Source organism: Taudactylus pleione, unplaced genomic scaffold (genome assembly GCF_031769625.1).
Source record: "Taudactylus pleione unplaced genomic scaffold, aTauple2 ptg000040l, whole genome shotgun sequence".
In the NCBI taxonomy this organism is placed as follows: Eukaryota; Metazoa; Chordata; class Amphibia; order Anura; family Myobatrachidae; genus Taudactylus; species Taudactylus pleione.
Window position 1 is genome coordinate 30,276,392 of NW_028284442.1, and position 26,434 is coordinate 30,302,825.

Here is a 26,434-nt window from a genome sequence, read left to right on the forward strand (position 1 = left end):
TTTTTTTTTTTTTATATTATATTGCAAACCTGAGTGTTGTCAATTTATAGACAGCATATTATTTGTACGGACTTACTATCGGGGTATGGATTTATAAAGAAAATATAGTAAAAATAATTTTATCTGTTGTCTTTAAGAAAGCTACCACTATAATTTATGATATGGTCTCCATTACACTTAAGCCGCCCATACATGATGCGATATGCACCTTATGACGCGACGGGGGTTCTGATGGACGCATATCGGGTGGTCCCCACACACGGTGCGATCGGGTGGCCGACCATCCTGGCTGGCACATCGCATTCCCAGATATCATTCCCTTATAGCAGCGATATCGTACCAATCCGTCAGATCGGCTGCTTTATCGCACTGTGTATGGGCACTTTAAGTCTTGATTCTGTGCAGACCAAGAACCATCGGTATTGTACGTAAACCATCGGGTTTGCGTACAAATCCGAAACACTGTTTTGATCACTTGTTGCTGCTAGTCTGTAGGTCTCCACCTTGTGGTCAAATTTAGTAACAGGTGCTTTTCCTGAGGCTAAGGAAGTGTATGCCTAAAATCACAGATTGATGAGATTATATAATAATTCTGGCAGCTGATATTTGGATTATGACATTATATATATATATATATATATATATATATATATATATAGCAGCAGTACACCTAGTAATCATGCAATGTATTCATAAGACCAAAGACCAGCAGGCTCAGCAATCATACTGTTCACCTCTAAGAAGTGCTATAACTATGGAGATAATGCACCCCTTCTGGGCCCACCAAATGTGCATTTCCCTCCCACCTTATCTCAAAATGCAATGCTGTAGGATATCATAGATTACTTCTGCCACACACATTTCCATGAAGCATTTGTTCACGGACCAAATATTTCTGGAACATGAGTCTATAGTGATTTCAGGGAACAATACCTTCATGACCACCAGTTGTGCAGCCCTGCCATAGCCTATCCTGCAGTGTTTCGGTGATATCAAGTATTGGCAGGTTCTGTGCGGGTTGGGTATGAGATCTCGGCAGGTTGGGATGCCGCTGATCAGAATACAGAAACCGGCATCCCGACAGTCAAAAGCCAGACCCCCATAAGGAACAATGCAATCTAACCCTTACCCCTACCTCTCCCTCCCCGGTGCTAACCCTAACCTCCCCACTTAGTGCCTAAACCTAACCACCCCCTCCCCGCACCCTAAACTAACACTCCCACCCCAGTACCTAAATCTAACCCACCCCTTCCACCCCGAAGTGTCTAAGCATCACCTCCCTGCACCCTAAACCTCTCTCCTAGTGCCTAACCCCTTAGGGTTGTCAGCACATACCCTAATTCTGTTAGCAGAAATGGGGGCACGGGTGGAGGGTGGTCGCGGAAACAACTGCAAAGCCTGAAACACATTCAGAGATCAGCGTTTCAAGGCAGGGGGCGTGGTGTGGGCGGAGCAGCCCGCCACTCGTGGCTCCCGCCACACCAACACCACGCTCCCAGTATGGAGACACTGATCTCTCAATGTGTTGCAGGATCAGCAGATGATCTCCCATGGTTAGGTGAGCGCTATGATAGTGAGGACCGTAATCGGTGTAGAAAGGGAAGGTGTTCTGTGTTAGGGAAGGGGGATCAATGTGTGGGTGAAGCGCTGTGTGTGTGGGTGGGGAGAACTGTGTGAGGGGGAATCTGTATGGTTGGAGAACTGTATGTGCATGAGGGGGTAATCTGAATGATTGGGGAGAGCTGTGTGTGGGGGGGTCTGTGTAAGTGAGCGGGAGAGCAGTGTGAGGGGGTAGAGAGCTGTATGGGGGGGATCTGATTGAGTATAGAGAGCTGCATATATGTGTGGGGGGGGGCTGTACGAGGAAGGGAGAGCTAAGAGAGTGTGGGATCTGTGTGAGAAGGGGAGAGTTATATGAGGGGGATGATCTGAGTGTGTGGGGGGGGGGCTGTGTGAGGGATATATATACTGTATGTATTTATATATACATTAATATGGGGCCCAGAAGTGGCATATTTATTAATTATCGTGTTGTAGTCCCGATATATTAAGTTTCTTATCGCCAATATTTGCAAGTACGTGTATGTATACACAGATTGGTGACACGTTTAGCTATACGGCAGCGGATGCAGAAGCAATCTTATTTAAAGAAAAGCTAACAGAAAAGGATAATGTAACTAATGAAGATTTGTTTCATGAATGGTCAAAATTGAAAAAGAGGGAAACTGACTACCTCTACCATTGCATCACGCTGTCAGACTACTATAAAAGTAAATAGATTCCGGGAGGATTTAGGATAAAAAATGTCCCAACTATCAGTAGGCATGACATACCGTTTTGTAATAAGTGGATAGCAATCCTAAATAAATGTTCTCTTGATCTTATCCTCCTCGTTTTAGAGGAGGCCACCAAAGAACTGAATATCACGCGTGACAACTGAAGTGCGTTTGAATCTGCACACAAACCAGCACTGTCTAAAGAAATATCAAATAATTGGATAGAAAAGTTACAATCCCAGATAGACCAATACACAAAGGAACTCATTAGATTTAAAAAGTCCAAACTGGCCAAGGTTGAGAGTGACTATGATCGCCAACAGGTATACTGTACAGCTGGCTGACGGGGTCACCACAAAATGATAGAAGGCAACTTAAACCTAAAAGATACCACAGCTTTATGTCTAATACAGACTCATCTGCAGAATCCACGACAGCTATGAGTGATGCGGAAAGCGGTAAATCATTCCAAATCAACCCTTTAGGTACAGCTACAAGAGCCTTCCTTTTGGGGCTAAGAGACATAGGACGCGGAGGGTGCAACAGAACCAGAGGGAGAGGAGGAAACAGAAGACCACCGGCCTCACGGAGGATATAGTTTTCAATCTTTCCAGTAGACAATTTACCCCAATTGAACGTAAACTATTGAACAGGGGTCTCTCATTTATACCTACAACCAAGTTTGACCCGTGCACATTGCAAGTTGAAAACTATAAGTTTAATAGGTCCGCAAGACTGAAAGAACACTTTAAAACTAAAAAAGATACAACAAATAGTGAGGAACTGATTCCAGCTAAATTAAGACCCCATCAACCAGGATCCAAGTTTGACCCGCAGTCAACAAATAGCTCATTAAAAACGTTTTCTCTACTCTTAAAAGACACAGTACAAAGTGAAATGAGGAATCATCCTCCACAAATTCATCCCAATTTGAGCCGGGAAGAACACACCGCTCTGAAGAATTTAAGTACATATGAGGATATAACGATTAAACCCTCGGACAAGGGCGGCGCAATCGTTATCCAGGACTATAAAAAGAAAATCTATAATTAACTACAGGATCAGTCCACTTATCGTTTATTACAGGGTGACCCAACCATAATCTATAAATAAGTTGAAGATAATCGCATATCACATGATTTAAAACAAGCTCTCACTGTAGATTTCCCCATATGTCCACTATTGTACACAACTCCAAAAATACACAAATCTCTGAGTAATCCCCCTGGTAGACCAATCATTTCTGCCAGGGGTTCATTATCACAGCATATGTCAGTATACCTGGATGGTCTCTTGCAACCATTCCTACAAAATGAACAGACCTGATTGAAAGACACTATGACACTGTTGAATATTCTTGAATCCATTCGAACCCTTCCAGATAACAGCATACTCTGTACGGTTGATGTTAAAAGCCTGTACACATGCACCCCCATGAGAGGATGATGGCTACTCGTCAGCTGATATCAGATAACCCCTTATACAAGGGGCCTGATGTAGAGTTTTTCATGTCTCTCTTAGAAATTGTACTATTGAAAAACTACTTTTACTTCAATGGTAAACTTTATGCGCAAACCTCTGGCAGCGCAATGGGTTCGGCAGTAGCACCGAGCTATGCCAATTCATATATGTTTGCTGTTGAAAAAGATCTTTATTCCAACAATGAAATTTCTAGACATCACTTTGTATATCGGAGATACATAGATGACCTGCTACTACTTTGGACAGGGTGTGAAAAAGATCTTATCAATATATTTGATGCACATAACAAAATTGAACACCCGGTCAAATTTACATATGTTTCAGCTCTGAAGGGGTCAATTTCTTAGATGTAAATATTGAAATTGGCAAATGTGGTTTCATTACTATGGTTTTTAAAAAGCCAACAGATCGAAACAACCTCATGCATTCTGATAGTTTCCATCCTTTGAGCCTGAAAAAGAGCACGCCGTATTCTCATATTTATACGTATTTGCAGAATTACTAACAATAAAAACTCCCTTAATGATAAATTAGACATAGCAATGAGTAAATTCAAGGAAAGGGGCTATGACAAACAGGACCTATTTTAACAACAAGAGAAAGCTTTAAAAAATCACGTATTACTCTACTTACACCTAACAATAAGGTGCAGAAGACAAACAAGATTCCTTGGATCAATAAGTATATCCCAGCCAGTCATCTACGGGTCTATTTACTAAGCAGTGTTCGGAGACAGAGTGAGAAGTGATAAGAAAGTGATAAGGTGCCAGCCAATCAGCTCCCAATGTGTTTGAAAAATGACAGTTGGGAGTTGATTGGCTGGCACCTTATCACTTTCCACTCTGTCTCCTAACACTGCTTAGTAAATAGACCCCAAAGTCTTTAAACCTGTGAGAACATTTTGGCCGATAAATATCCAGTGATTCTAGCTTGACAGAACTGCAAAATAAATCAATTATGCATTGCTATAAAAGGGGTAGTAGTCTGAAAGACAAATTAGTTAAATCAGACATCACCTCTTCCAGAAATTCAACAGCGGGTCACTTTCTAAGAATGACTAAAAAACCTGGCTGTTTCAAATGCCCCAATTGCACAACATGTAATTACATGATCAGTGGGGATACGTTTTCCCATCCTTTAACAGGATTGAAACATCATGTCACCTGCTCCACGAAATTTGTAATCTACATGATTTCATGTCCCTGTAGCAAACACTATATAGGGAAAACAGAGCGTATGTTCAAGGAGCGCATGGCGCTCCACAGAAGTGTAGTACGTACTGCACTGACCAAAAGTAGCAGTGATCAGCCAGTAGCAAAAAATTTTTGCTAGCAAAACACAATCTGGCGGCTTTGGGGGGAGATCGAGGCAAGGAACTCTTAAGATTAGAGACACGATGCATTTATAAACTAGGCACCATGTCACCAGTGGGCCTAAATGAACAACTTAATTTTCAATGTTTCCAGTAGTGAGTTCTAGTTTCTGCGATCTAAGGAGCTGATTCAGGGCCACTCGCAAGCGCTGTGTGCTCGCAAGCGGCTCGATGGTAATGCACTGCGCATGCGTCGCTTGCTACAAAACGGGGCGGCTGTCGATGGTGAGTGACTGCTCGCCCCGTTTTGTGGGCGGGTAGGGGGGGTGGCTGAACAAACGCAGGCGCTCCCTTAGGAACGCCTGGCGTTTGTTGGGAGGGGTTACTGACATCACTAGTGATGTCAGTTGTGGACTTCCTTCTCTATTAGAGCAGGAAGTCCACTCGGGCTTGCGGCAGCTAGACCCTACCCCAGGGTCTCGTCGCAAGCCCGATGATCGTGATAATCGCGATGGTCTCCTGGCTGCTCGCACAAGCTGTGAGTGGTCTCCCACAGCTTTGCGAGCAGCTGGAAAAAAAAAAAAAAACACCCACATTCAGAGCGAGCGCCCGCCAGCAGCGAGCGGCGCTTTATCAGGGCCTAAGTGAGCATCCCTTTGGTTATCATTTAATAGAAGTTTAGACTTTTAGAAGTTTATTGTAGGACCAGTATATTTATGGCTATATTATTGATGTATATACTTTCTCTGATTAAGTATTTTTCTAGTATGATCTGTTCTTCACAGTATAGGCTGCGTTTTTTGTATACTTGTATTCATATAACATTTGCCTTCCACTTATGACCCTTGCAGGCTTCCGTAGTTGTAGTTCTGTAGCCTGTAGTCTTTTTGGTGGTGGGTATCTGTCACAAATTATGACATCACAGTGGGCACCTTCTCGGAAGGGCTCCAGCGTGCTGATCACTGGGTGAAAAGTGCACAGGTGAGGGCGCGCAGCTGGCTATGACTCACAACTGATTAGAGACAACTGATTAGAGAATGCAACATGGTTTGACCTGATTTGAATGGGGGTGGAAAATGAAACCCTTTAAATAGATTTAATCCTGACGCTAAACAAGGCCCCTACTGAGTGGAGAATGCATCACAGCAGGAATAGGATAACAAGCGATGAACAAAAGGAGGGGTGTATGGGACCACAGAGATCCCTATCTAAATACACACATACCATAACACTAGTATATATCTCCCGTCATCATACGGCACCTCTGCACCTGTCCCAGAACTGAGGACTACATAACGGCATTCTATTTGTAAGAGGTTCTTCATTATTTTATTAAGGTACTGATAGAACCGTGTCTTAGTAAAAGAGCACCGTTCTCCTATAGTTCGGCTAATGAAATTGGGGTAATTGGGATAACAATGTGAAATAGTGTTATGCCAGCTGCTTGCCATACAAATAAATTAATTGTTAGACATATCTATATATTTTGCAGTCTCACAAGCTTCACAATAATATGCTTTGATCTAGATTTATAAAACACATTATTGAATGTAGTATACCTTCCCCCTACTACTGCAATGTAAATTATTTCAATTATTTCAATAGGAATTTCAATATTGAAAGAAAGCTTTGGTTTTTCATTGAGGGCAACACGTGCAAGTGTATTTAGATGAAGACAAAGCAGACTGGTTCCATACAGGTCCTAATGACCAACACCATCAACACAAAGACTAATGTAAACCCAGACGTATGTTTCTTACCCGTTTCTTGTAGTAAATTCTCCACTTGTTATACTCCTTCATTACCACTTCTATCCGGCGCTTCCAGTAGTTCCCCTCCAGCACAACCGCCTGAAGACCACAAAGGAAAGATAGAAAGGATTGAATGCAGAGGACTGTGAAGGGGATTAGTTATGTACTGACTGCACAATACAATTCCCAAGTCTTCATATATCATTATATATTTCCTTTACTCTTTATTAGCGAAATATATCAGATGATAACATATAGAACACATCTATAAATCAGCACAAAATGTAAAATACAATAAGTGCATAGTGGGCAGCACAGACGGTGTAATGGTTAGCGTTACTGCCTCACAGCAATGAGGTCATGGGTTCAATTCCCACCATGGCCCTAACTGTGTGGAGTTTGTATATTCTCGCTTGCGTGGGTTTCCTCCGGGTACTCCGGTTTCCTCCCACACTCCAAAAAATATACTGGTAGGTTAATTGGCTCCCCTCAAAATTGACCATAAGTGTGTATGTGTGTGAGCATATGTTAGGGAATATAGATTGTAAGCTCCACTGGGGCAGGGACAGATGTGAATGGCTAAATATTCTCTCTGTAAAGCGCTGCGGAATATGTGTGCGCTATATAAATAACTAAAAAAAAAAAAGATGTGCATGTGAACAATATGAATTTTCACAGGAATCACTGAATACAAAATAAAACAAGTATTAGAATGGAATAATAAAGTAAAGATGGGGGGAGAACACAAAAGGTAAGGGAAGGGAAGACTGAACATCCACAGGTACATATGCATACTGTACATCAAGACATGGTATCAAACATGAAAGTATCACAAATTATTATTGGAATGACAAATCAATGTAATAATAATCTTTTACTAGGAGGCATCAAGCCGTTTTTATACAAAAACCAGTTAGCGTTCTGGAAGAGCTTCTGGATAGGAGATTGAGGGCCTGATTCAGCAAGGAACACAGTTGCTTATACGCACGCAATCGGCCGATTGTTGCGCTCTGCACATGCATCGCAGTGCGCGTGCGCTAACCAGTCATTGTGATCAGGACTGGGATCGCAGTGACTACGCAGACCCATCACAGAGCGATTGTCAGGAAGTGCCGTTTGTGGGTGGTGACGGGGGGGTTGTTTGGCCGAACGCAGGCGTGGCAATGCGTTTCAACGCCATTGCATGGGCATGCATAAATTATCCACTGTGATACCATACGCAGCCTGAGGCCTCATAGCGTGCGCTGAAGTAAGCAATTCCTGAGTCAGGTCTGATCTGCCTTAACTGAGCGTATGGGTCTGATTGTACTCGATTGTATCGATGTTTTCGCAGTCTTGCTAACCAATACGGATGTGCGTGTAGAGTAAAGTGGGCGTCCTTATGTATCGCTGCGGCGCCAATGCGATTGCTATGGATTAGCATACTATCGCAATGATCAGCGTGCATACGCTATATTGAATACCGCAATGAATCAGAGTCGGTCGTTGCAGCCGCTCGGTCGTAAGGGAAAAGGGGCCGGATATGCAAATGAAGCGCTCGCAAGTTGCGTCGTTAAGATGGGATCGTTAGCTGGATGAGCGAGGGGAGGATGCGGCCGTCAGAATAAAAACACGCCCCCTTCTCGTTCGCAATACACGTCATCTCCGGGCATATAAGGATTAATCGAGACCATCGGAGCTGGTCGTAGAGCTTAAGGTTGACCATACCCTCTCTTAAGCACTACGATCAAGTCAGTGTAAAAACCTCCCATGTCACGTGTGCTATGACACTACTTCGTTAATTATGCACTCCCATAAAACGCCGTTTGCATAGTTAGGCACGCCTGCGTTCGGATCTCCACTCCCCCGTTCACAAGTACCTTCCCCTGTTACCACCCACAAACACCTCATCCTGTCACTCAAACTAACGACCTGGCCAAGTTGAAGGAGAGAGAAATTTCCGATCGCAACAGCTAGTTTGTGCACGCGAATTGCAAAACTTACGCATGCACTGTTTTGTGAACATCGCTGGGTACGACCGAGCGGACGCTTACGACCACCTCTGAATGAGGTCCTGAGTCTCTTCCTTCAAACTTTCAATACAAGTACCCCATTTTTTGTAAAACCGTTTAACACCATTCTCAATATCTGGGAGGATAGCTTGGCGCTCGAAGTACAAGGCGCGAAGCAACATATGTATAACTTCCACAACTGTGGGGGATAATCTACTTATCCAATGCCTCAAAACCACCTTCTGTGTTACAGTAAGGATTACCATTAAAACTGGAATCATTACTTTTTTCCTAGAACCCAAATTCCATTCTGAAAACTGTAAGAAAAGACAAGGTACAGGACGCTTACTTAAACATAGAGAGAATGTCTGATTGAGAAAATGAACAGGGTTATGCCAGAATTTAGTTATTTTCCCACAAGTCTAAAAATTATGAAAAAAGGTCGCACCTTGCAGGTTTCGTTTTGGACAGAATCCTGATTCCTCAGGTACCATATGCGCTCTCTGAGCCTGAGAAACATACGCCCTGTGTAACACCCTAAGATGAACTTCCTGTAAGGATGCCGAGTGAAGATATTTAAATGCTAGTTGTACGTATTTTAGAAAGACTTCAATGTTGTTAACGTCTGGGACATCTTCCGTCCAACAGATTGCCGCCACTGTCTGTCTGCCACAATTACCCTTAAAATCTGCATAATAGTATTGTAAGCTATAAATGTTAGATCGAGTAAAAGACAATAGGTCTTGGATAGGATCAGAATCATCTACCGAGGAAACAGTCCGCGGCATAGTCTGGACAAAGTGGCAAATTTGTAAATACATAAAGAAATTGTTATTCGGCAATCTAAATTTTTCCTTCAATTCTTGGATAGATAATGTAGAGCCTCCAGGATCGAATACATCTCGAATAGACAAGATCCAACCTCTCTCCATCTCCGATATAGTGGATTCTCCAGTCCAAGAAGAAAAACTGGGTTACCCCAAAACACAGTAAAATGAGAATACCTCTGATTTCTTTGTATTTTAATGTTTATATACCACCATGCAGCATACATATCTTTACATAATATATTAAAGAGAACAATGGTAGGAAGCTTATTTTTAGGTACGTAGTAATGCTGCTCCTCCACAGTATAATTCGTAAAAATAGAACGTTTCCAGGTCCAATCCATAATATATCTGAAAAAGGCAATCCTACTAAAAACTCCCAAATCGGAAATACCCAGGTCACCTTTTGAGCATGTTAGTTTCAATTTAGCGTATGCTATTTTTGGCTTCCTCCCTGCCCACAAACATTTGGAAAATAGGGAATCTACACATGCCATGTCCTTCTTTGTAAGAATTAGAGGGAGCATCTGTAATAGGTATGACAGCTTCATAACTGTGGCCCTACCCAACAATGATAGAGGAAGATTCAAACAGTCAGAAGCCTAGAAAGAGAAGCTAATACTGGGCTGAATAAATATTTTCTAGCTTATAATGAATTAAAATAAAAAAAATATTTAAGGGCAGTTTTAACAATGGGAAATTGAAACAATGTGGGATGCTGATTGAACTGAGACGTGTCGCAAGAGAGGGGGAGCAACTCCGATTTAGAGATATTGACGCAAATATTTCTGAAACATGAGTCTATAGTGCTTTCAGGGAACAATACCTTCAACTAAGATAGGTTGCTCTCGAGGCTGAGGTGGGGGCGGACTTAAACTGCTGATAAGACTGGGTAAAAGCTGTCTACACGCTTAGCGTTATTTACACGATTTGCCCAATTCCGACGCATCAAGACGACAAATCGTGTAAAATATGCCCAAATTGTGAGTGTCCACTCACGATCACGATGCGCGTCCCCGCAGGCCGCACATCGCATCTTCAGATCTGCCATGCTGTAGGGCAGATTTGCCAATCTCAGTCACGATGCACTGGAATAGTTGGGAGGCACGATAGATCGTTTGTCACATTGGACAGTTATTAACAACAAATCGTGCCCACGACTGACGGGGAGCTGCTGGGAAGAGTTCAAGGGGAAATCGGACACATCGTCGGATCGTGAGCACATTGCCAAGTGTGTGATTGGACTGCGCCTCTAAATATGCAGCTCCTTGCTGCCTATCTCTCTTCTTACAATAAGAAAGAATTACTCCCTTCAACACTGACTAGGAAGCTTGCCAAAGCAACAATGGGTCCTCCCTTATTAATATGCCTGTAATCCATACACGCTGCGTCTAGCATATTGTGGAATTTTAATTGGACAAATGAGACGGGAAATGCCGTGTCTTTATCCACTCGGATAGCTATTTTCATCCAACACAGGGCATGATCCGATATGCAGATTGTTTCTATTTTAGCATCCTAAACCCTATAGAACAAATGTGTCGACACCGACAAGTAATCAATATGGGAAAGAGTGCCATGCGCTGCAGATAGACATGTGTAGTCCTGCTCCAGAGAATAGTATGCTCTCCATACATCTACCGCTTGCAACTGGCGACAAATATAAGGAATACCAAACTTCGGAGGAAGATCTCCTAATGGAGGGGGAGTATTCCTATCCATCAAGGGGGAAGAGACTAAATTGAAATCTCCCCCTAAAATAATTGATGCATCTAAATGCCCATACAATTTATTAAGCAACTGTAAGAAAAAAAGCTTTAGAATGCGTATTAGGAGCATAAACATTGCACAATAAGAACCTAGTGGCATTCACTAAAACATCTACAATGATGTAACACTGTTGTGGGTCTGTAACAACTGATTGGATCGTCGTGTGCAAGCCCTGTTTTATTAGAATAACGACTCCCCTGGCCTTGGAAGAATATGGGGTAGAAGCCAACACTGACCATCTTAATGTATTCAATTTAGCAATTCTGGCGGGAAGAGGTGCGTCTCTTGTAAAAATGCTATATCAAATTTAATTTTATTTATGTAGAGCAGAATTTTTTTTCCTCTTAATGGGAGAGTTAACGTTCCATGTACCAAATGTCAGGCTAGTCATATCCAATACCATGAGAAAGGGTAATTCATGTCATAAGGTATTGTAAAGCACCGGTCCAGCTGGCATAATAACCAGTAATGCACCATGAGTAAACATATGAGGGGAAAACTGCACACACCAGGAAAGAAAAGGGGGGCAATAAAAGATAACTAAAAAAAAAAAACATAAGTAGGGATATAAATATGCCCCTATGCCATGGTAAATTTGAACTTCCAGTATATGAATACCAATAAATCATAATAAAGCTCCTAGCATACCCCAGCTAATAGTGAAAAACTAATATAAATAACCCAGGGATACATAAATGTTCACTGAAGAACCCATACATAATCTGAATAAACAGCCATATCTCTGTTAATGAAAAGATATAGCAGAAACATGTAACAATATAGGAACACCCGAGTAGTAACCCATAGATATAGTTAATTATACAGAGCCATATCACAGAGTTCTCACGTATCTGTCTCTGAGCACCGAGGAGAATGGAAGGAAGCCGCAGTAAATAATTCTGATTGTAAAAAATCGTTATAAGTGTCCCCATCAAATAGGCGTAAGCGTGCAGGATAAAGCCAAGCAAACCTTCTATTTTTCTTGATCAGGCGAGCAAAGACCGGTGCAAACTGTTCTGCGCCCTTGTTACCTCCGCAGAATAATCTTGGAATATGTGTATCTTTGTCCCATTCCAGCGTAGGTCACTATCTCCTGGAAGCAGACCATATAGCTTCTTTATGCAAAAAGTTCAGACAACGAAATATTACCACAAGTGGTCAGCTGTCTGCTGCTGCACGTACCGCACCAAGATGATGAGCTCTCTACTACTACTACTATATTGGAGCAGGATTCCTGGATATTTAGCAATTCAGGCAGAGAAAATTGCAAAAAACGATACAGCTCTACCCCTTAAAGGGATTCAGCAAGCCCAACAATTCGTAAGTTGTTTCTTCTGGATCTATTCTCCAGGTCACCTAGCTTACTTATCATTTGATATTGTGCCTTCTGAAGTGAAGCTGTAGTAGTTTTAAAGGTCAGCAACATCTTGGAATGCTTCACCTAAACTAGCCTCCGTAATCTGTACTCTGTGAGCAAGTTGTTTTATCTGAGACTTGATATCCTGCGCTACCTGTGTCAGCTTTGCTGAATGGGAGTCCATAATAGGACGCGTAGTCTCCTGGATCGCTTTCACCACCTCATCATATGTCAAAGGATTTTCTAAGGCAGGAGAGGCTGGTCCACTGTCAGCGGGAGGGTTGCCTCTGCAGTGCCAGACGCGGCGCCCATATTGGCTTCAGTACGCCTCTGTTGTTTTGCTGGCATCTGAGGGGAAAATATCTCTCCATAAGGTGCCCCACAGTCTACACTCCGCAGATCCGCCTGAAGCGTTGGGTTTGGAGCCGCGATTGCGGCTGTGACAAAAGAAAAAGCCGGGGCAGCAACGGAGCTCACACGCTGAGCACGTGGTCACATGGGAGCCGGAACCGGAAGTCCCTACTCTTCATTAGATTTTTTGAAATACAATTAATAAAAGCAAACTATTTGGAAATCCACACAAAAAAAATATGAGATATGGTAAGAACTTACCTTTGTTATCTCTATTTCTACGAAGTCCATAGGGTTCCACAGGATACCTTGGGGTATAGGTGTGACGTCAGTCATCGGGCACCATAGAGTTAAGCTTTCAGCCTCCCAGGATGCACTAGGATCCCCCTCCTATACCCCGCCCCCGAGCCAAGGCACCTCAGTTAGTTACCAAGCCATAGGCCGAAGGAGGAGAAGGAAGAGAGAGAAAAAAGATCTGGACACACACAAGAATCACATTCTCACCAGAGGGAGACGGAAAGACCGGTGACCAGAGCAAAGCCCATCTGCAGCACAGGTGCGACAGGGCGGGTCCTGTGGAACCCTATGGACTTCGTAGAAATAGAGATAACAAAAGGTAAGTTCTTACCATATCTCATATTTTCTACTTCAGGGTCCATAGGGTATCCACAGGATACCTTGGGGATGTCCCAAAGCAGTATCCTTTAAGGGTGGGGACGCTCCTGTGCTGAAAGGAGAATCCGCCGCCCGAAGGAAGCATCCTGAGAGGCGAAGGTGTCAAACCTGTAATACCTCACGAAGGTATGGACAGAGGACCACGTAGCAGCCTTGCAGATCTGGACTGCAGAGGCACCACGTCGAGCTGCCCACGAAGGACCCACAGACCTAGTAGAATGAGCCTTCACAGAAGGAGGAACTGGCAGGCCTTCATGAAGATAAGCTTCAGAAATAGCCATACGGATCCAGGCTGCCAAAGTTTGCTTTGAAGCAGGCCAACCCTTTTTACGGAAGCCATAGAGGACAAACAAGGCGTCCGACTTAAAGGAAGAAGTCCGGTCAACATAAGTCCTTAAGGCCCGCACAACATCCAAAGTGGCCTCACCCACTGAAAGACCAGGTGAGTTAAAGGCCGGAACAACCATTTCCTCGTTAACATGAAACTGGGAAACAACTTTGGGAAGAAATTCAGGTCGAGTGCGGAGCACTGCCCTGTTCCCATGAAAAATCAAGAAAGGGGGTCTACAAGAGAGAGCCCCTAAATCAGAAACACGTCTGGCCGAAGCTATGGCCAGAAGGAAAACAGTCTTAGCTGTTAGCCATTTAAGATCCACTGAGCCCAGTGGTTCAAACGGCGGTCCCTGGAGAGCCCTCAGGACCACATCCAAATCCCAAGGTGCCACAGGTGGAACAAAGGGCAGCTGAATGCGGAGAACACCTTGCATAAAGGTGCGCACATCCGGAATTGTAGCAATCCTACGGTGAAACCAGACAGACAGGGCCGAAACCTGTACCTGCAAAGAAGCAAGGCGAAGCCCATGATCTAGTCCCGCTTGTAGGAAGGCAAGGAATCCGAGACAGACGAAATTCCCGCGGTGCATACCCTCTCGGTCGACACCACTGGAAGAACGTATGCCACACGCGATGGTATATCCTCGCGGAAGACGGCTTCCGAGCTCGTAACATGGTACGCACCACAGAGCTGGAAATCCCCCTGGACCTCAGCATGGCTGTCTCAACAGCCACGCCGTCAAAGACAGCCGAGTCAGGTCCGGGTGAAGACAGGGACCCTGTGACAGAAGGTCCGGTCGTAGCGGCAACCGCAGGGGACTGTCCACGGACAGACCTTGAAGGTCTGAGAACCAGTGCCGTCTGGGCCACGCGGGAGCTATCAACAGGAGCGTCCCTCCTTCCTGTTTGAATTTCCGGATTACCCGTGGAAGAAGGGAAATCGGAGGAAACAGGTATGCGAACCGGAACGTCCACCGGACGGACAGAGCATCCACCAGAGACGCCCCTTCGTCTCTTGTGCGAGACCCGTACACCGGCAACTTGTTGTTGTGCCGGGACGCCATGAGGTCGATCTCTGGAAGACCCCATCTGTCCACCAGCAGTTGAAAAACGTCCGGGTGCAGGGACCATTCCCCCAGATGAACGTCCTGGCGACTTAGAAAGTCCGCCTCCCAATTTAGCACTTCCGGGATGAAGACCGCTGATATGGCCGGAAGATTGCGCTCCGCCCATACCGGGATCCGAGAGACCTCCACGAGAGCCGCCCGACTTCGGGTTCCTCCTTGCCTGTTTATGTAGGCCACGGTGGTAGCATTGTCCGACTGGACTTGTACCGGACGACCCTGGAGAACTCGATGTGCCTGCTGGAGAGCATTGAAGACCGCACGGAGTTCCAAGATATTGATTGGAAGCTCCGCTTCTGTCGGCGTTCACCTGCCCTGGAACAAGTGTGGACCCGAAACTGCTCCCCAGCCCCGAAGACTGGCGTCCGTTGTCAACAGGACCCAATTTGGAACCCAGAACGGACGTCCCTTGCTGAGATGGGTCGTCTGTAACCACCAGGCAAGGGACAGGCGAACCTCCGGGGTGAGCACAATCGTTTGGGACTTCAGAGACTGAGGCAGCCCATTCCACTTGGACAGGATCAGGTGCTGCAGAGGTCTGGAGTGAAACTGGGTATATTCCACCATGTCGAACACCGACACCATGGAGCCCAGTAACCTCATCGCCGAATGTAGAGACACCCGGCGGCTGTGGAGACAACTGCGCACCCTCGACTGTAAAGCAGAGATCTTTTCCCCCGTCACGAAGATCCTTTGCTGTCCTGAGTCCAATAAGGCTCCGAGGTGCAGAATCCGCCGAGACGGGATTAGAGTGGAGTTCTGCCAGTTGATTAACCAGCCGTGCCGTTGCAGTAGTGCAATGGTCAGGTCCAAGTGGCGTAGAAGGAGCTCGGGAGATCCTGCCACTAATAAAAGGTCATCCAAGTACGGCAACATACGGACTCCCTGCAGCCGCAGAGAAGCCGCCATGACCGCCATCACCTTGGTGAACACACGTGGTGCTGTCGCCAGGCCAAAAGGTAATGCCCGAAACTGGAAGTGGTCGCTGCGGATTGCAAACCTGAGGAACTGTTGATGGCGCGAAAGAATAGGGACATGCAGGTAAGCGTCCTGTATGTCCAATGACACCATGTAGTCCCCAGATTCCAGCGCCAGAATGATGGACCGTAGGGTCTCCATCCGAAACTTCAACACCCGCAAAGACTTGTTGAGAGCTTTGAGGTTTAGAATCGGACGATACGACCCATTGGGTTTCTGCACCAAAAAAAGATTTGAATAGAAACCCTGGCCCCTCTGGGAGAATGGAACAGGCACTATAACTCCAACCTGGAGCATAGTGTGCAAGACCTTCCGCAGCTCTGTGGCCTTGTTCCGGTCTGATGGTAGACCCGTGGTGAAGAATCGAGCCGGGGGTCTGTGCCGGAAAGAGAGGGCGTACCCTTGGGAGACCACCTCGAGAACCCAAGTGTCTGTCGTGGTAACCGACCAACACCGGGCGAACTGCAGCAGGCGGCCTCCCACTTTGGGATCCCCCAAAGGGAGGCCCGGACCGTCAGGCCTCAGGCTTGTCATCTGGCTTAGGGGCCGGACGTCTGGTACTCCATGCCTGCTTCCGGGGCTTGGCCGATTTCTTAGGATCAGCCTGTCGAGGAAAAGACTGTGATTTGGGCCTGCCCTGGGCCCTATAAGACCGAAAGGACGATGGTCCAGAACCCGAAGGAGCAACGGCCGACGGGAGACATGCCGATTTGGCTGCCGCCAGCGTGGCCACAATCTTGTCTAGATCCGGACCAAAGAAAACTTCTCCGGTAAATGGCAACGCCTCCAAACCCTTTTTGGAATCAGCGTCCGCCTTCTAGGATCGCAACCACAAGGTGCGACGAGTGGCCACCGCTGCTGAAGAAATTCGAGACACCAGGGTACTAATGTCTAAGGCCGCCTCGTTGATATAAGTGGCCGAATCACGGAGATTACCAATCAACTCCGCCTGTTCGGCCGGACAGTCGGAATCAAAAGACGCCTCTAATGAATCCGCCCAGCGCTCCATCGCTCTGGCAACCCAGCAAATGGCCATAGCCGGCCGTGCTGCCCCCCCCCCCCCCGGCAAGGGAATAAGCGGACTTCAGGCAGATCTCCACCTTGCGGTCCGTAGCATCCTTAAGGGAGGACATGGATGGCATCAGCAATGTGGCACTACGGACAAGACGGGTCACGTGAGAATCCACCTGTGGAGGGGATTCCCACTTTGCAAAATAATTATCCGCGAACGGATAAGCCACCGCCAGGCGCCTTTGCGGCTGGTAACGTTTGCCAGGCTGTTTCCACGCCTCCTCTAAATGGTCCATTAACTGACCAGAAAGAGGAAAGACTGTGGCATCGCCCTTCACATCTTTAAAAAAGGCATACTTGGATTTAGCCGCTGGGGGAACTTCGTCCTCAATCACCAAGGCTGTGCGGACTGCCCGAATAAGTCCAGGAATATATACTTTGGACTTAGCGTCAGCGTCCTTAGTATGGAGAGGTTCCTGATCGTAAGGATCCAGAATCTCCCCATCATCAGACGTCCCTTCGTCATCCTCATAAGGAGCCGACAGAGACGCCACCGGCGTTCATGTGGCCGCATCACAGACTCCCCTTGCAACACATCCGACAAGTGCTGTACAGAACTCATCAGGGAGTTAACCCACGCCGGCTCCTGAGAAACCGGGAGCGGGGAAATAGGGAGACTGTGGGGTACCACCAATTGTCGTGGGAAACCCTGCATGGGTGACGACACCACTGACTGCTGGGACAAACCCATCTGTGTAAACGCGGGCTGCGGAGCTAACTGGCCCACTAAGGTCGTAAGCGCCGGAGCGAAACAAGCCCAGGGCGGCTCCTGTACCGGTGCTGTAACCGTAATAGGCCGCGCCATTGACAAACACTGCCGGCAGAGGCCCTCCGCGCTACCCTCCCCCTCCGCTAACGGTACTTTATACGTAGTACACTGTAGCCGGAGAGGAAAATCACTTTCAGACATGATGGCACCAAGTATGTGACCCCTCTCACCAATTATATATTAAATAAGCGAGAGACCACCCTGCAGCACCGCACCGCAAGGGCTTAGCAGAAAGGACAGGGACAGTAATAAAGCTGACAGTCAGAAGAAAAGTTACAGGCAGCAGCGCTAGCAGTCACATACAATGCAAAGAAAAATAAATTCCTGCATTAACAGCGCTGATCACTCAACTACGCAGACACAGGGCCTGGTAGGACACAGCGCTGCATACACAGACCTGCCACAGCGGAGGAGAGGTATGCGGGGGGACCCAGACCACGATGCTTCCGTCCAGTGCTTCCAGCAGCGTTCACCATGCGTCCAGAAGAAGATGGCCGCCGAGGAGCAGAGAGGAGGCTGGTCTGGGGGAGGACGCTGCTACAGGACCAGTCGGCAGTGTGCAGAGAGGGGAGGCGCCGGCTGTGAGACAGGGAAGGCGCGCTCCCCTGGCATGCATTTAACCCCCGGCACGCCGCAGCGCTTACCGCTCTGCTGCGGTCCGCTGTCCCAGGGGGGTAGTGGAAGCGCAGGTTCTTACCTGGCTCCACGCTGCAGCCAGTCCCCAGGGAGCCCCCTGCCTGGGGACTCTGGACCATGTAACAGCGGGGACCCACCGCGGGACCCTGCTGCTTACCTTGCTGTCCCCCTTGAATCCGGCCATGGTCCGGAACATCTGGGGTCACCGCTAGCTGTGACCCCAGATGCTCACCAGCATCCCCGGATCGGTACCGGCGTTCTGGTACCGGCGGGGGTGTAGGGAAGACAGCATGGACGTCAGGACTGACTGTCCATGCTGTACATCCAGATGTGCAGCCACAGCTGCATGAAGAAAAGCTTCAGGGGCTCTTCTAGCCCCCACTCCAACAGGTGCACCCGACTCCGGCCGGGCACCAAACGAAACTGAGGTGCCTTGGCTCGGGGGCGAGGTATAGGAGGGGGACCCTAGTGCATCCTGGGAGGCTGAAAGCTTAACTCTATGGTGCCCGATGACTGACGTCACACCTATACCCCAAGGTATCCTGTGGATACCCTATGGAACCTGAAGTAGAAAAAGAAATCATAGACCCAAGTCAGGCACCCATAACACGAAAGAAGTAAAATAGGACTATTATATAAAACATCTATGGCACTACAGGTTGAGTCTCCCATATCCAAAATGCTTGGGACCAGAGGTATTTTGGATATCGGAATATTCCGTATTTTGGAATAATTGCTTACCACATTGAAATGTCTTAGGTATACGGCCTAAATCTAAACACAGAAAGCATTTATGATTTATATATACCTTATACACACAGCCTGAAGGTAATTTTATACAAGATTTTCAAAAATTTTGTGGCTCAAAGTTTGTGTAAATACATGAAATTCATTTATGTGTCATATACACCTTATACACACAGCCTATAGGTCATTTTATACTTTATTTTTAATAATTTTGTGCCTTAAACAAAGTTTGTGTGCATTGAACCATCAAAAATCTAAGTTTTCACTATCTCAGTCATGCTAAAAATATTCCGTATTTCGGAATATTTGGATATGGGAGACTCAACCTGTATTATATAAAACATATACACAGATAAGGCAGCAGTCATACTTGCTGCAGATGAAGTATAGACCTGTAGATTTTTATCTACCATGGTTCTACAATCAGCCTGGGGCTCACCTGGGTGAACTGCGTTAAAACACATGAAAACAACAATGCCAGTCAGAAACACCATCCATGTGCAATAGTTGCACTAGTTTTAGTAGAATTAGCTTTGCCATTTTTATTTCTAAATAAAAATACGCCTTTATTACCTCCGGTTTACGGTGATCATGTGCTTCCGAGCCATCCAAAGGAGTTACAAAGCCACACACCGCGGTCTTCCTTCTCTCCACATCTACAGCAAAACCAGAAATACAGTCAGCTCTCATGAAACTGTGACCCATTAACCTTTTTTTAAATTTTACATATACAGTATCTCTATTATATGTACGCATATAGTCATGCCACATGGATGTATATGTCAATTTAACCAATAGTTTAAAGTCAGAGCCAAAACTTATCAGCCGATAATTTCTAAAAGGAAAAACTAATTTCAAAGAATACGTATTCACCTGCCCATGAGGCGGCTCCCAATGACGGCCAGGTAGTGGCAGGGCGGCGGAGGATATTTACACATAGCTGCTAGCCGTGCCGGCTGTATTGGTGCTCAACTTGGTGCCATAGGAGAAAGATTTTGGTCATGTCTCTCTCACGAGATTGAGAGCTCTGCAGCAGTGTGTGACAGTCTGGAAGCGAATCATAGTGCAGCCCGTTCATGCCAAGCTGCTTGTCTCACCAGCGCCCCTGTACTGTTAGCCAGGGTAAGTTATTCTCTCCATTGTGACTAAATTGTATGACGCTCTTGTGTAATAAGACATGTTGATGGTATGGTGCTGAACAGAAATGTTCTCTTCCATCAGCCTGCTTTGTCATGCCATTCTGACAAGGGCGCTTCCGAGGTGTATGCAGGGCCGGCTCTAGGGGTGTTCGACCAGTGCGGTCGCACAGGGGCGCCACCCATAGAGGGTGCGCACCCCTCCCCAACATCCCGATTTCAGCGGGACAGTAGTGGCCCACGGGTGGTGAAAATCGGGAGGTTGGTGATCCCCACCACCACAGCTGTGTGGCGGTGCCGAAGTCTGAATGGATGCTGCGCGCATGCTCACTGCATCCACTCAGTGACGGGAGAGGGCTGGGGGAAGCCCAGCTAGTGAGGCTCCCCCCAGCCTGACGTTATTTGGAGGCGTGCTGTGCAGGCACGCCTCCAAATAACGTCACATAGGGGGTGTGGCCTATGGTAATTAGGCCATGCCCCCATTTTCGGTCGCGTGCGGCGAAGGAGCTGGCACAGGGTGCCTCGAACCCTGGAGCCGGCCCTGGGTGTATGTACTCTCTAAGGTTCCTGGGTTACCTCCTGGTTTCCTTCCAGTACTCCAGCAAACTCCACTGCTGCTTAAGATGATGATGTTTTATAAATAACAAATAACAATAATCTATCTACTTACACTGTAAATACCAAGCTCTCCAGATAGCGTTATTCAGACGGATTTTGTCTCTCCACAGTAGTCTTAAACCTTTGAAATGCTTCCACTTTGGAGACACCAATTTGCCACTGGAATAAAAAAACAACAATAAAACCAACAGCCTTTTATTTGACATAGGAGAGTAATTTTCATCATTCTTTTCAGATACACACTAGTGCAACAATTATTTAATAGAACACAACTAGATTCATTCACATGTTCTATGATTCCAAGGGCCAATGGCATCCAGTCTGGAAAAAAATACTATTGCTCAATTGATAAATTAATTAATTTAAAATAGTGTTAATATTATTTTTTTCTGCTCCATTCTGGTACAAATACAGCACATACTAAAGCTGTATTGAACACATTTACTTGGCAGCTGGAGTGTACAGCTGGTTTGTATCAATTTAATCTGAAAAGAGACTAGAGGGCCTCATTTATCAATGAGTTTTATCATATGCAACGAGTTTTAAAACTCATTGCGTATGATAAATGGTGCTCAAGCCAATCAGCTCCCAACTGTCATTTTTCAAACGGGATGCGGTCAAGATGCCGGCGGACGGGATGCCGGACGCAGCCGAAATCCCAACGCATGTCAGGAAGCCGACACCGCGATCCCGAAGGGATAAAGATATCGACATCATCCTGAAGATAAGTATACTAGCGTTAGCCCGGGGATGGGGGGCGGGAAATTAAGTTTAGGGACCCCCCCGGGGTAGGTTAGGGGAGGGTTAGACATCACGCTGTGAGGGTTAGTGTGCGGAAAGGGTGGCTAGGCACCACTGGGGGGAGGTTAGGGTTAGGCACCACCGGAGGAGGGGGGAGCGGGGGAGGGTTAGGGTACTTATCGGCCCCTGTCGGGATATTGAAGATCGGGATGCCGCTGTCGGTCTTCTGATCACCGGCACCTCGTCTAACTGTATATCATACGGATTCCTTTTCAAACAGATGACAGTTAGGAGCTGATTGGCTGGAGCACCATTTATCATAACGAGTTTTAAAAATGGTTGAGTATGATATGTTTTAGATGGACTAATATTAGGGTTAGATCTAGGTGCCTTTCAAAAGTCACTTATGTAAAAGATTTTTCTAGCATATCAACCTTCCAAAGCCAGAGTGCAGAGGGATGCTGCATGCATCCCATAACCACCAGCTCTGTGGGCGCTACCACTTTGACAATACATGGTAGTTGAGCACCCAAAACAATTTAAAAAGTTGGCACCTATACCGGCAGCTGCTTTTCCGTGGTTCCTGTGATCCTCTTACATCTCTGACCAAACTGTCCTGGAACGGTGAGTCCATTGTTGCCTTTAGGGCAGTGGTTCCCAAACTTTTTTTAATCACGGCGCCCTAGAGTATCAGCATTGTTTTCACGGCACCCCTAAGCCAAATGTTTATTATTGAGAAATTCAGAAAAAAATGTAGTAAAGTAAATTGTGCTTCCCTGTCATCTTTAGGTTCAGTTATGTGGTGGGGGACAGGTTTGCGCTTCTGTTTGTCCACATATTTAAATTACATTGACCATAAATAATTTGATTTTGTGCTAGACCACCAACCTGAGGCACCCCTGCAAGTGTCCCGAGGCACCCCTGGGTGCCTAGGCACACAGTTTGGGAACCACTGCTCTAGGGCACAAACTGGTGTTTGAATATCAGCTGCTGACTGCACACAACTCCCCAAATACTTTTGATAACAACCTCCAATAGCAGGCATTTGTGCCATCATTGCAATTCTGCTATTAGGGAGGAAGAAATGGGAAATGGGAAATGGTCTTATTAAGAGATATAATAAAAAATATGCAACCATGAAGTTATTAATGCAAAATGTAGAGAAAATAAATAAAAGTGGTCACTTCCATCTTTTTTAATTCCCCCTTTCAGTTCATCTTATTGTGCAGCAAAGTGTTAATATATTTACATATTCAAGCAAGTAATTTCTTTTTTTTATATATGAGAAGGGAGTGACTTGTTTTTTTTTTTGTTTGCTTCATGTTGCAACTAAAAAACAAAACAGCAGCATGTAACTATTTTGGAACATAGAGCCGTATTCAATTTGAGGCGAAAAGTCCGTTTTCGCGTGTTTTGGGGGGAAACTTTTTGCCGATGACGTAATTTTCGCCTGTTTTGACTTTACTCCGTATTCAAATTGAAAGACTTTCCACCTAGGCAGAAAGTAAATGCAATGTAATAGGCGGAAAAGTTTCGCCTATGAATAGGAGGCGGGAAAAAGTGCTGAATTGGGCTTTTGGGGTGCAACGTTGCGGGAACCCCCGTGCAGTCTTCAGACAGTCCCCCAAAAGGTAAACTGCGTCAAAATGTTTTAAAAAAAACACTTAAGGACACATCCAAAATAAAAAATCACTTTGAATTTGGGGGCGAAAAAATAAATGTTGGGGGACAAAGATAAAAACTAGCGAACTTGACTCCGGGTGGGGGGGGGGGGTCCCCAAGTATGCCCCACGTGTTCTTTACATTGCAGGGCCTTGCGGCAGGTGGATTTTTCACGTTTTTTTCAACTTAACTTTAGCAACTTTAAAATATGCTGACCCCCATTTTCAAGTACCCCAAATTTGCTGGAATAAGTTATTTTCTGCAAAAAATACTCCTGAATACTATTCTGCACCACTTATACAAAAACGCTATTTAGCAGCTATTGAGCCCGTTTAAAAACAACAAATACCTTCAGCAAGCCAAATTGGGGGGGTATCATAGGGAACCCCCATGTCAGAGCATCTTTTGGGGGGTGTCAGGCTGATTTCCCCAAATCTGACAGTACTTTCCGCTTGTTTAAGTTTCGTCGGGTCCCGTTTTCGCGTCATTTGTACTTTCAAATTGCATACAGCGATACGCGGGCACGCGCAAGATACTTTTCCGCCTACTAAACACGCGGTGTAGGCGAAAAGTCTGGGAGGCGGAAAAGTATTGTGGGTCCGCTCAAATTTAATACAGGCCTTAATCTCCTTGCAAACTGGGGTTGTAGGCAGCAACAGATAAAAAGCCACAGGTTGCCTAAATTTAGTGTAAAGCTGAAGTGGAAGACTGTAATTCCCTATGTAACGTAGAGAAATCAGCATCAGCCTCTGTTTGTTGAGTTTGAACAGTGTGATATTTACTCTTGTTAAAGTTCAGAGAGCATCAGCCAAACATCTGCCAGACTGGAAAGTGCTCTTGTACAAATATTGCTGTCTCCTCATTGCCAGATCCTCCAACTTACCAATAATACCTTGGGCGGGATGTAATAGGGTGCGAGTAATTTTGCGGGATCAAACTCGCATCTTCTCGCATTTTTGGAAGGTGCGAGTTTGTCCATCGCAAATTAAATAGGGTGTGAGTTTAAAGATTCACGTTTGACTGGCATGCGAGTTAAACTGCGTGTAGCCTCGCAGCTTGTAATGGGACTTTCATTACAGGGTGCGTGTTACACAAAAGCCTTCACAGATTAGAGAGATCCATGAAGGCTTCTGTGTGAAAAAAGATATTAAATAGTTTAAATAAAATAAAATGACGTGGAGTCCCGACCTAAAAGCACAACCAGCACCGGGCTTTTTTGAGCCGATCCAGGTTGTGAAAATATGGGGGTGGGGGGGGGTGGGGAAAGACGTAGGGGTCCCCCATATTTTCACCAACCAGCACCAGACTTGTTGTGGAAATACGGGGGACAAAATTAATAGGAGTCCCCTGTATTAGCAGAACCAGCACTGGACTCTTTCTAGCGGGGGTATAATGCTGCAGCCATGGGACAAGCTTCACAGGGTCCTCCGGCAAACGCATTCGCACCCCACGCTAGTCAGCCAAGACCAAGGCTCCCTGGGGAGGCGAGGACCCCGTAATAAAAGTGTTTCCCCCTCTCCATAGCCCAGGGCTATCCCTAGCACCCCCTGGGCGGTGGGTGCTGGGATGATAGTGTAATAAATATAATAAATAATATTATCCTTTACAGGAGTTCTAGCAGTCCCAGCAAGCCTCCCCTGCATGCTGATACTTGGAGAACCACAAGTACCAGCATGCTGGGCATTAAGGGTCCGCTGGTACCTCTAGTTCACCTGTAAAATAAATATTAAAATAAAGACAAGTTTTCTGAGGTTTGACCGCATTCCCCATGCGCATCAAGCTCTGGAAAGCAACATTTTCCGGAGTTTGTTCCCGGTAGACAGCGCCATCTATAGATGGCGTTGCCTAATAGAAGCCTATGGGCTTCTTTTCGGAGACTTGCCCAAGAGGGATCCAATAGGATTCCCGTCCCTGGGCTTCCCGTGGTTCGCGTATGTGCAGAAGTACTCCCGAGTTATAAACCTAGGAAACCTCACACCACTAATGACCGCTCTAATCAGGAGAGATGTCTTTTGCTTAAATTTTCATGCATACAGAGCTACTAAACGCTGCTAAGCATGTGATCAGTTGCGGAATGCGTCACTTTCAAAATGCAATGCGTCACTGTTTTACAATCTGGTAACTTCAGAAGGAGAATGTGATGTAGTGGCGCAAGCACACTGCGACTGACCTCCTCAGCAGCCTGACGACTGATGGTGACGAGGCACACTGCTTATGTATGGCTTGCACCACCCCCATGTTGTCCACCAGAATTTGATACTCCTGTCCAGATGTCCACTGCTACCACTATTGGGAACAATTCTAAGGCCGCCAGGTTCTCTGTGAGCCCAGCCCCCGCCCATCTGGCTGGCCACACCATTCTCCTTGCAAATACACCCCAAACCTTGTGGCTCCTGCTGAGTCAGTGAATAACTGCACCACATGATTGTGCAGGGCTGCTATTGGCCACGTTCTGACGCCATTGAACTGCAGGATGAATTCTTCCCACACTCGCAGGTCGTCCCTCAGGTGATCGCTTCCTGTGCGGCTCCCTGTGTCCAACCTTCCCGACAAACAACCAATTCTCCCAGAGTACAAAAGGAAATTTTGGTCTCTCAAGTTACCCTAATGCAATCTGCAGATTTTCAATTTGCCTTGAGATATTTTTAGAAGTTATTTTATTTTTATGCTTTATACAGTTGATTGCAACAACATTTCTTATTATTTGTATGTACTGTATAATACCCTCACCTCGGGTCTCCGCACCCTCCTATCCTCTAACGGCGCAATGGAGACTGTTACATGTGGCAGCCTAAGCCAATAAGATCAGCCTGACTCTTATTGGCTA

The 26,434-nt window shown here is 46.0% G+C and overlaps 1 protein-coding gene across 3 annotated transcripts in view; it reads right to left on the minus strand.

Moving 5' to 3' along the window:
• MLXIPL (MLX interacting protein like) overlaps nucleotides 1-26,434 on the minus strand; it is a 162,707-nt gene that overhangs the window by 96,807 nt on the left and 39,466 nt on the right. For all 3 annotated transcript variants that reach the window (XM_088454029.1, XM_088454025.1, XM_088454032.1), the window contains exons 2-4: nucleotides 21,257-21,363; nucleotides 20,024-20,106; nucleotides 6,831-6,920 (exon numbers count right to left, since the gene is read on the minus strand). In XM_088454029.1, coding sequence (XP_088310155.1) covers nucleotides 6,831-6,920; nucleotides 20,024-20,106; nucleotides 21,257-21,363 — 280 coding nt within the window. The remainder of the gene's footprint in view (nucleotides 1-6,830; nucleotides 6,921-20,023; nucleotides 20,107-21,256; nucleotides 21,364-26,434) is intronic.